General features: G+C 25.3%; 2 protein-coding genes across 2 annotated transcripts; both read right to left on the reverse strand.

The window, feature by feature from the left end:
• Nucleotides 1-78: 78 nt before the first annotated feature.
• On the reverse strand, nt 79-11,496 carry LOC113553305 (symplekin). The gene is made up of 17 exons (XM_026956572.2): nt 11,188-11,496; nt 10,920-11,116; nt 10,626-10,859; nt 10,404-10,559; nt 10,172-10,320; nt 9,943-10,097; nt 9,643-9,876; nt 8,297-8,711; nt 8,016-8,223; nt 7,756-7,942; nt 6,794-7,035; nt 6,542-6,720; nt 1,446-1,606; nt 1,246-1,369; nt 793-1,157; nt 601-729; nt 79-315 (listed from the first exon to the last, which is right to left on the reverse strand). Exons 1-17 carry the CDS (start codon nt 11,221-11,223, stop codon nt 217-219), a joined length of 3,270 nt encoding a protein of 1,089 aa, XP_026812373.1. The 5' UTR covers nt 11,224-11,496; the 3' UTR covers nt 79-216.
• Nucleotides 2,925-4,701, reverse strand: LOC113553307 (GATA zinc finger domain-containing protein 1-like). The gene has a single exon (XM_026956573.1). It carries the CDS (start codon nt 3,783-3,785, stop codon nt 3,213-3,215), a length of 573 nt encoding a protein of 190 aa, XP_026812374.1. The 5' UTR covers nt 3,786-4,701; the 3' UTR covers nt 2,925-3,212.
• Nucleotides 11,497-11,639: the final 143 nt, after the last annotated feature.

Raw genomic sequence — 11,639 nt, forward strand, 5'->3', positions numbered from 1 at the left:
GGTATAGTAAAAGAGTTATTGATTTTTTTTTTTCACAACGATGTATTAATTTAAAAAATATATATAAAAATACATAAAACCAATAAAATATGTATTAAACTAAAAGTTTATTCAATTACATTTTTAATATAACAGTTGATTAAATTAATTGTATTCATTTTAAAATAAAGTACAAATAAATGGACATAGTGATAATGTTCTTAAGTAGTATTACAACTATATTCCATTGATTGAGTCTTCATCACAATCACCTGGTGGCCTAAGCTCGTCTTCTTTCAAATTAGATATTTTTTCAGATGATTGTTTTTCTTCGTTCTGTAAGAATATAAATTAATTTTAACTACATGTAAATAATCATAATTCGTAAATAATAAATCATGTCAATGTATATTATTTACATTATTATTATTAAAAAATAAAATAAAGTAAATATTGTAAATACTTAAATGTATTTAACTTACAGTTTACATATATGATATATTTAATAATTTTTAAATGAATAAAAGGTGGAGTCTGTGGTATTTCAAGTTTCAAATTTATATTATTATACTTTGGCAACAACTAGCTTAGTATCTTAACAAATTATTTTAATTTACTTACAGACACTATAACATGTTGATTATTTGTATTGCTTACAGGTTCACATTTCACTTTTAAATTTTGATACATTGGTACTTCCAATTTTTTTCCAAATATAACATCCATAATTGCTTGACGAATGTGTAAACGCTTAAAAAAGGAAAAATAATTTAACTTTAAAAATCTATTTTTAATTAATTGATTAACTCTTACTTGTACTTCGGTAAAACTAAGTACATGATCTAATAATGATTTTCTCATTTCTGGACATTGAAATAAAACATCTTCTAGCTGCTCTGGTGGCAATTGTAGTAACACTTGAAAACTATTAGGTTTTGTCTTCTGACAACATTTTATAAAACCCTCCCATTGTGTTTTTTGGTGCCACACTTTTTTTAGAATAAGTCTTTGGAGTATGTTCATTATAAAAGCAATCAAACGTGGAAAAGTTGTCAGAGATTGTATAACTGTACGCATCAATAAAGTTGGTAATGGATTTATATCCATTAAATTTTGCATGACAATAGCCAATATCTCTTGCGTGAATACAGATTTTTCAGCAAAACACAATGATGTAGCTATAAAATAGAATATATATATTAGAAAATATAATAATATTTTTTATATGTATAAATAATCTTAAATTGTTATTAGTTATTATTTTACCTTTAATAATGTACTTGAGGTCATTAGGATCTGAATCCATTGTGTGTAATGCAATCAAAAGTTCAGCTGGACTGACTGGAGGATTTGAGTTTGAATAGTTAATACCCAAAATTCTGTTGAAAACCTAAGTTAAAGAAACATAAATAATTGTATTAATCAATTAATGCATGTTTGTAACAAAATACATTTGTAAACCATACCTCTTTTACGACATTTGGATTTAATTTTATTAGTTGAGGCAAAGCATTCAAAATATATTTCTTATCCAAGCCCGATATTATTGGTACCAAGAAACGTACTTCAACTAACTGATTTTCATATAATTTTTTAACTCTTGATACTAACTCCGCTGATGGAATTTCTAAAATAAAAAATAAAACATAAAGTAGTTATTCTAATTATATTTTTAATACATTTTAATTATATTATAGTCTTTAATATCTTAAGTTAATCTTTTAAATTATTTTTTTTTTTGTATGATGCTGAACTGTATTTAATTATTACAAAAAATCAACATTATAAACATATATTAAAATATACTTTATATTATGTTTATATACCAAATAAATAAAATAACTCAGATACTTAAAATATGTGTACTTCTATAGTTGTATATGTATAGTCAAATATTTTTATTCATAAATTATTAAAAAAAAACATTATACATAGCAAGAGAAGTCTGAATAGGGCATACCTTAAAATATTTAAGCAGCTTCGGGAAGAGCGATGATTTATGGTGTTCTACTAGTTAGCCAAATTAATAAAGTACATTAGATTACTCCAACTAATAAAAGATGACCAAGATCAAAGAAAAACTTTTTAATATCTAACACTGTATTATTCAACAAATTTCAGAATGGAATATATTAGAATATTATACACATACTAGTATTATTATTATACTATATAATATAGTATTTATAGGTACCTACATATTCAGGGCTGGCAAAAGCTATGAGTAACCTGGGCAACTGCCCAGTACGCCAGTACTCAGGGGGCGCCAAACTGAAAATGATTTATATTTAATTTATCTTTTAATACGCATTAACAGTCTACACAATTTGAAATATTCATTATCTAATATTGTTTTAATTGATAATACATCTACAATTATCTCATATTTATATAAAGAACTAGTTTTAATATTAATTCTAGTTATAAGTATAAAATTTAAAATAATATTATTTGTATTTTATTTTTTATGCAATGCAGCAATTTTTGTAAGTTAATATAAGTATTACCTTATTACAATATTATATGATCAGGTAATAAAGTTGTAAGTTATAAAATACATACCTACTAATTTCATTTAAACTTACTAAAAAACTTAATTTTACTACTACTCAAACTAGAAGGGGGGGGATTGAAAGGGCCAAACATGGTCTCGCCCAGGGCGCCAATACTTTTAGCGCAGTCTTGTAAATATCATATTATCCTTTATTATAAATGGGTATAATAGGTAAAATAAATAAAAATATGATATTTTTTAAACACAGCAAGTATACTTATTATAATAGTTTAAAAGTTAAAATTATACATAAGACTGATATATTTAGTAACAAAAATGTACATTTATTAAATTTCTACATAGACAACTAAGGTATAAACAAATACTATATATTTACTAAATACATATTGGTACAAGGTACTATACACTAAAAATATGTTTTAAACAAGCTAATTTATAACAAATTATTAAATATATTGTTAAAGAAATGTATTTAATAAAAGTGTTGAATTACATTTGAAACAAGAAAGCTTTTATATAACAATATGAAGTTAGGTTTAGCATATTACCTTATATTATCTTATAATACCTTTAATATTGTTAATATTAGATTTTCTAACTCTATGTATTAGATCAAACAATATTCTATTAAAATTATAACAGTATTTACTAATATAAGTACATTTAATAATGATAATTTTGGTTTACAATACATAATATATTATAATAGTTATTTTATTCACTTGTTAAGTAGTCGCCTCACTTTACTTTTGGATTTTGGTCCATCGTCTTCATCAGATTCTGCATATCTTTCAGCATGTGATACAATATATGTATTGACTAAGTAATCAATACCAATATGTTTTTTATACTCAAATAAGTTTGGAACATTCATAACAAATGTTAAGCAATGTATGGGTACTAATCTGTCATCAACAGAAATATGTGCAAATTCGTTAGGTTGAAAAGTATCAAAATGCACTTTTTTTGATTCATCCGTGACTCCAACATTAGCTTTAGGTGCCAACCACATGATTTTTGCTCGTTTTTCACATAAATCATTTTCATATAACTCAAGAATTTGTGCATAAAAGACTCTAGTTGAATTTTCTTCAGATATAGATACAATATCACCTACAGTCCAAAGTTGATTCATATATCGAAACTGATCAGTCTTGCGTAAAGTGTATGGACAGCGAAAATCATACAATTTGGATGGACAAGGATCTTTTTTTGACCTGCCTTTAACTTTTTTTGATACTGATACTCCAGTAGGATTTGAAGGTGAATCATCTTCACTTGACGAAGACATATCAGTCAACAGTGTCGATGTAGTTTAAATTAAAACAAATGTTAATGAATCTATTTAGATTTAGAATCTGATAATTATTTATTTACTTTACTAAAAACTAGTATAACTATTCAAAAATCGAAATAAATAATAGTATAATACTTTTAAGTTATAATAGATGGAAAAAGTGAAAACCTTTGATCACACACCTATTACCTACTATGGATCAGTATTGTAGTCAGTTACTCGACTCACGTTATATTCTTGTATTATTTTGTTATCGATAAATGATAATAACAGTGTTAGAATTACATATTCGAGGTGCGCATGCGTGTTCAAACTCCTTGCGTTATTATCCACAGGTATAATGGACAATCCCCAAGTATAACTAATCTGTGGATAAATATGCGATAAGTTGAGTCGCGCATGCGCATTCAACGGTTAATTGTCAGTGTTCACAACTTACACGACATAAGTAGGTAAAATTTTACCTACAACTTATAGGTTAAACTTTATTCAACCAAATATGAATTGGCATGGGGGAAAACAGAAAATTAGCTAATAAAAAATAAGTTCTCTCCCCTATAACTAAACCCAATTTCTGCCTGTGATCATCATATTAGGCAAAATTATTTTTCCTTGAAGCTGATAAAAACGTTTTACTTTAATTAAAGTGAACGAACTATATTACCTATTGTATATTAAATTTCATTAGGTAATTTTATTTTTTGTTTAGTTAATTTTATTATAACATATTCCTAGTTGATGTTGCTCTAAAAAGCCATGGATAACTTTCCAAGTAGTATTAACTATTAAGTAAAAATTAATTACTAAAAATTGGATAAATGATATATTATATTCAGTTAAATGTTGTAAGAGCATACCTACTATCAAGTAACAAGTAAGCAACAGATCAAATAAACCAGCACATAAGTTTTTATAATTTTTAATTTTTATCAGTGATGGGAAAGAACGTGTTCATATTTTTTCAAAACTAGAAAAAATATTAAAAATCAGGAGATTAATGAAATTAAAATATTGAAACGTTAATATTTTCAGAGAAATTAACTTTACGAAATAGTTATCTTGAATTTTTTTGAAAATAGTTAAATAAAAAATTATATTTTTTAAGTTTTTTACCAAAACATTAAAATAAATTAAAACATAAAATATTTGTAGTTCTTGTCCCTGTGAATCTTATTAAAAAAACAGAATTATGATATCTTCATTATTTCAGAATATTTCACAATGGATAAAACCTCACGGGACACATAGTCGAATATAAATAACACAAAAACATGACAAACCTCTGGACAAACCCAAAAACTTAATACTTAGTACAAGAGCTATGGATAAACCATACATAAATTATAAATACCACAGAATATTCTGTGAAACTATTATGTACGACTATTATTATAAATTAATAAAAACTAACTGATAAAGTTATAACATCTCATCGCAAAAATTCCAGGTAATTTAATCGATTCATCAGCTTATTAGTTATTTCCATAGCTAAATAAGTTTTTACCTATGGTTATTTCTATTTTCATACTTTATGAACTATAAAAAAAAAAAGTTATAAGCTAATTAATTTTAAAAACTATTTACTTGAACTCTATAGTTCATATTTAATGTCTTAACTTAAACTTAAATTAGCTTATTTTTAAAAAAAAACTTTCCCCCATCGCTGATTTTAGATTCTGAATGGAGTGATGAATGTATTGATTTTACAATGATGTGTGTTTTATTATTATTTTTTTTTTGTATGTGTCATCATGTTTTGGAGACTATTGGAGTAGTAATACTAGTAATAGTGCTTTGATTTTTGACTTCAGCCCCTCTTTGAAAAGAGAATTGAATTTAGGGGGGGGGGGGGTGAGAAGTAAAAAAAATTCCAGTAATTTTCAAAAGCGTCAGGAAAAACCATGAAAAAGTAATGGAAAACGGGAATTTTTACGCATCGCCACTTTAACAAAATCAAAAAATTGATTTTGCTGAAAGCGAATCATTGTAAATACTTGAAATTTTCACCAAGTGTTTATATTAGCATTATCTATTTACGATTAAAATGTCAACATTTTTTTTTAAAAAATGCCGATAAACAAAATTTGGCTTTCCAAAATTTTTTTTAAATTTTAAAAGTTTATTTTAAGTTGTACTTGTTATAGTAAAAAAAAAAAAATCAAAAATCGTAAGTCAAGATTTTTGTTTATAAGCATTAAAAGTTTAAATATTTACAAAATATGTCAAAATCTCGAAAATTTACAAGGAATTTTGAAAGTTGAAAATTCATAAAATTTTTGTGATTTATATCTAATGTTAAAAAACCCAACACAAGGTTTTCCATAACTTTTTTTTCAAATAACTGTAAAATAGAACTCCAGCGTCAATATAGAAAACAATTTACGAGCGTATGAAATTTATTTTTTTATGAAATCGAGTAAAATAACGATATAATATTACAATTTTTAATATAGGTAATAATATTAATATAATATATGCTACTAATTATCCGACCTAGACTGACAAATCATCTCCGTTCAGAATCATTTTTCGTATACAATGATACCTGTTATTTCATTCAAATTTAATACATCCATTATAGTGACCTACTCATCTTCATCTCTACTATACAGCAGAACGATATCCACTTGACCGCCTTTTTTTTTATATATATATATATATTACAAGATTAAAAACCAAAAACTCATTCATGGAAATTCTGTAACATTATTTAGTATTATGCCCTTAAAAATAAAAATTTAGCCACTCACCTTTTTCAGTAATAGTATGCAACACTCGGGTTATCATTGCTTCAGATCCTTTTGGTATTTCTTCAAGAAGTCTAAACATTTCAGTTGAATTCATTGGCATATTTTGAATAGGGTGTGGTAAAAGTTTTATTATTGAACGTTTTACCTCTCCTTGAGAGTTAGAAAATACAGCTGCTAATCTAATGTATTATAAATATAATATTATCATGTATCCTGACATAAATCAAGTATTAAATTAAGTATAAGTCATACTCGTGAATTAGTTCATAGTTATCAGCCATTAACATGAAATATAGATATAAGCAAGCTGTAGTTGAATCTTCATCCCACACTTCAGATTTGACCAATCGGCCTGTTTCATGACCAAAAAGTACATCAGGGGGTAATTGCAATCTTAAGAATCCCAAGTAAAAAGTAGCATATTCTTCAATAATATTTTTTAAATCTTTATTTTTATACAATTTACTGATAAAATTCAATGCAATTTCTCGAAGCTAAAAATATTCAACACAATTCAGTTAATTAATTAAGTCACTAAAAATATTAAGTTTTTCTTTTATAAGTATTTACATTAAATAGAAACACATATTTTCCAATAGTCAGAAGTAAAATAAATGCTAAATTATAATAAAGCTGTTTATAAAATTATTACTTAAAATTGATAAACAATTTAAATAAATAAACTTGATTATATCCCGTCTTCCATAATATTAAAGGAATTATGTTTTTACATTCATATAAAAATAAATATTTCCATACATTTTTATTCCACAAATTATAGTCTCATAACCTTCCTTCGAAAGCTATTTCTTGAATGATAATGCCCCGTTATACCCAGGGGATTTAAAATCTAGTTAGAAATATTTTTGTTTCCCAATATGAAAATTTGGTTATCCACAGAATATGGTTATTCATGGTAGTCGCAATACCTTATACCTTATACTTATCATAAATAATCAAGTTAACTGTATTTATTTTCTTTAATAACATTTTTAATGATCTATACAGACAAAAATGTCAAAAATCATAATATTTTTTAAGTCTTAAATTATTTGGAGGAATAAATCAGTTTTGGATTTTATTAAAAGACAGTAAATAAATTATTAGAAATAATTTAAATTGTACAAAGTAATTTAAAACAAGCATAGATAAATATTATATTGATTTTTCACTATTATTAAACACATTTATTAAATATTATGTGAATACATTACTTTATCATTCTTATGTGAAGTGAAGAAAAGAAGTGCATTTAAATACACTAATTGTCTTGGAGGGCGTTTTGTAACCAATTCATTGAGAATGAATAGACCAAATGCATGATCACCACAAATTTCTTTCAAAATATCTACTGCGTCATCAGTAATTAATGGACTTTCAAAATAAAAAGTGGTTATAGCACTGTAAATGTATTACAACAATTAAAATCAAAAGTTTATGTCAAAATTGTATAATTATTAAAAATCCAATTTACTCTTCTTTTTCTTTAGGATCTGCAATATTTAATGCACCTCTGATTAATGCACATAAAACAGTATTGTAATTTTGTTCTGAAGATAAAGTATTTCTAAATGCTGTTGGAACTTTAATAAATCCTTGATTTACACTATATTCTTCATATAACCATGATAAACATAAATTCATATTTTTAGGCATATCCAAATTTATGTAGTCCAGTATAGCTAAACAAGAATGAAATATTCATGTAGTGTATAATTATTTTTCTAATTGAGTACATTACTAAATATTACTTACTGTTGCGAAAATCATCACTACACATAACTGCCACTTTAGTTATAGCTTTAATGTGTACTTCTTTAAACTGTTTTGATAATATAATTTTACTAGTATCTAAAACTCTAAGTAAAGCATCAATAGCTAATTCTTCAGCTTCAATAGGATCAATTTGACAGTTATTCATATTTAATTCTGCTGGTTGAGCTAAAAGTATATCTTCTTCTTCCATTTTTACCGTTTCTTCTTTTACTCCTTCTAAAGATTCATCATCATTTTGGGTTATATACTTCAGATCAGGAATAACAATATCTGATCCACATATTAAAGTAGCTAACAGTTTTGCTACATGTTTAATGTGGTTATCAGTACCAGCTGCAGCTATTGGAGTATAATTTGTTATAAAAGCTGAAGGCATTTTTGATGGTAATTTAGGCTGTAAATTAAAATATAAAAACTCTTAGTAAAAAATACAAGAAAAATTTCAATTTTTATGATTAAATTATGCGTTAACATAAATACCATATTCTTGAATCATAATATTTTTAAAGCATTAAAAGACTACCTTGTGGCAGTATAAAGGTTGTTTTCTAATAAGTATGTTAAATGTATTACTTATTACTTATATATAATAAGATATTTGAATAAACAATAAATTATTAATCTTTTTTTTCTATTTTATCATCCTTAAGGGGAAGCTATACTAGCATATGTTGTCTCCGTTTTACAAATGTACAAAATAAAATCGGTTCTTTAGAAAGTAATTTCCCTGAGTTTGTAAGACAGAGACTACACGCACATGTGTAACATTCTCTTAAGGATGATGAAGCCATCTATTTATAAAAAGGCAACAATTTGAATTTCTAATTATCTAATGTAGCGGCAATATAAATTAAGGAAAAATAAAAATTAATGTGAAATAAATTACTTTAAAAGAAAAACAATCACGCTTCACAGAATAATAAGTTATCGATACATTTTTTTATTGTTATTTTAAAGAAGAGAACATTAATTTGGCCATATTAGATTTAGATTTTTGAATTAATTTTAAATAACACCAGAAAAAAAAAATTCCAAATACTCAACATTAATAAAAATTTTTTTTAGAAATATGACTACTTCAACCGGTATGAATTTTCCAGTGATCAATAACTAAAATTGTTCAATTGGTATCAGAAACCACCATCAAAGTAGAACCATGGTTTTAAAATTTCAAATATGATAATTTATGAACAATAACAGACAAAAAATAAATAATATTTTTAAACCAATATATCTATTACTTCATTCAGAATCTTAAATTATGTGGTATGGTTCTGAATTTAAGAAATTACCATGCTTATTTTAGTATAATTATATATATTTACCATGAATGTCATAATTAAGTTTGTGATGGATTCTGGAGATAATTTTTCAAGTACCCATGCTTTAACTGAATTAATATGTCGATCTGGTGGTGTACCTTCAGTACATCTCTTTTTTTCTGGAATATCATCTTTATCTGTTTTTTTATCATCTTTATCATCATTCTTACGTTTTAAGGATCGTAATAACTTTTTACTATCTTCATTTTTTGACAGAACTTGAAGTGCTTTCATAATCTAAAAATATTTTATACATTTTTAAATTATATATATATTATATCATATTAATAATTGTTTAAATACTTCTTGATTAGAAGCCCCAATATCTAATAATAGTCTTCCAATAATTTGCTGATGTTCAATTGAAGCTGGGAGACGCAATAAACTTAATAATTGTAATTTAAGATTTTTCTGAACAGAGGTTGATTGACTCAGTGTTAAAGAATTAGGTATATTTTCTAAAAAAAAAAATTTAAAAATATAAATTAATTATAATTGGTTTTAATAATGATTTTTACATGATATTTCTTACTAATTAACGTTTCTAATATAGTTAAAACTTTTTCAATAAATGACACACGGAATTTGGCAATTAATGCTAATGATCCCATGCAAGTCATTAAATTTGCACAGCCTACATTACCAGATTGACAAAATCTTGACAAAAGATCAAATACCACCCTAAAATTCAAAATCATTGTTAGTATAATATTATATTCTTTATTTTATATTACAGCAATATAATATAATTGTATATTAAATACTTTGCTTCATCTTCAAGTCTTCTACGGCGAGTAACTTTAAGAGTTAAAGGTATATCTTCAAGTGATAAATCATTCTCACGATCTACACCACCTTCACCTTTATATGTTTGTACAAGTATTACTGTTTCCATGAATTTAATTACTTGAGTACGAATACTACAAAAAGAAAATATTTAAATTACTCTCTACAATTAGGAAAGAAAAACAATAATTCTTAAATACCCTTCATTATCATTGTCAATCATGTTAATTACATGCGATTTCAAATTTGTTAAATCTTGCCATACAGTTGATAGATCAGAACTAGGTAAATCAGTCATTGATATCCATTGTAATCCAGCTCTATATATATTACTAGCTGCTTGCACTACTCTTTTTTGAACAACAAGTGATCGATCTTTCAGTAGCATTAATACATTTGGTAATGTGACACAAACATTTGACTTTTCTTTATTGCTGAAAAAATAATTATTATAACAATAAAATATCTTTAATAATTGTTCTCAACCAAATTACCAGCATTCTTCTATGAACGCTACAATAAATTTTCTTATTGTAGAACTATGATCATTTTGATATGCAATTACATCATTAATAAATTGTGGTAAAAATTTTGGTTCTTGATATAATAATACTTCTTTGGCTTTAAGTAGTAAATCAAGTTTAGTATTTTCATCAGGAGCCACGGCAGCTTCATTTAAAATGCTGGTCACCTAAACAAAATAAAATATGGACTATGATGAATATTATTATCTAAAAATTAATATTATATTTCTTAATTAACCTGCTCAGTGGGGCTTTGACTACGTTCTACACGCATTTTTTAAAATTTAATTTTCAGTATCTAATTTCAGGAACTTCAAGCATTGAATATTGATAAAAGACATGAATGGTTTATGCTGAAAATTAATGAGTATTGAATACTAAATATATTAGTAAATCAATATTGTTAATTGATACAGAATTACAAAACACCAATTATCTTAATTCTTAATTTATAAATTCGTGAATCGTGATAGAAATTAAAGATTAAAGAATAAAAAATAATTCCGATTTGCGTGATGGTACGTTCACGTTGATGGTTAATCGTTGATAGTTTACTTTAATACTTTTTAGTTTGATACCTCAGCCAATGGTTTCCGTTATCTGTTATCAGTGTTATGATTAATATCAATGATGATAAAGTATAATCACGTGATTTGAGCTACATTTTTTTTAATAATAATAAACGTCATT

This window comes from Rhopalosiphum maidis, chromosome 2 (genome assembly GCF_003676215.2).
Source record: "Rhopalosiphum maidis isolate BTI-1 chromosome 2, ASM367621v3, whole genome shotgun sequence".
NCBI classification, from domain to species: domain Eukaryota; kingdom Metazoa; phylum Arthropoda; class Insecta; order Hemiptera; family Aphididae; genus Rhopalosiphum; species Rhopalosiphum maidis.

What these genes read in the sequence shown, in the direction of transcription:
- LOC113553305 (XM_026956572.2), bottom strand. Translation starts at nt 11,223, where the DNA reads ATGCGTGTAGAACGTAGTCAAAGCCCCACTGAGCAG. An exon ending in TTGGGGCTTCTAATCAAGAA is followed by an intron (nt 9,877 to 9,942) that starts GTATTTAAACAA and finishes AAATATTTTTAG; the next exon opens with ATTATGAAAGCACTTCAAGT. An exon ending in GCATACTATTACTGAAAAAG is followed by an intron (nt 1,607 to 6,541) that starts GTGAGTGGCTAA and finishes TTTTTATTTTAG; the next exon opens with AAATTCCATCAGCGGAGTTA.
- LOC113553307 (XM_026956573.1), bottom strand. Translation starts at nt 3,785, where the DNA reads ATGTCTTCGTCAAGTGAAGATGATTCACCTTCAAATCCTACTGGAGTA.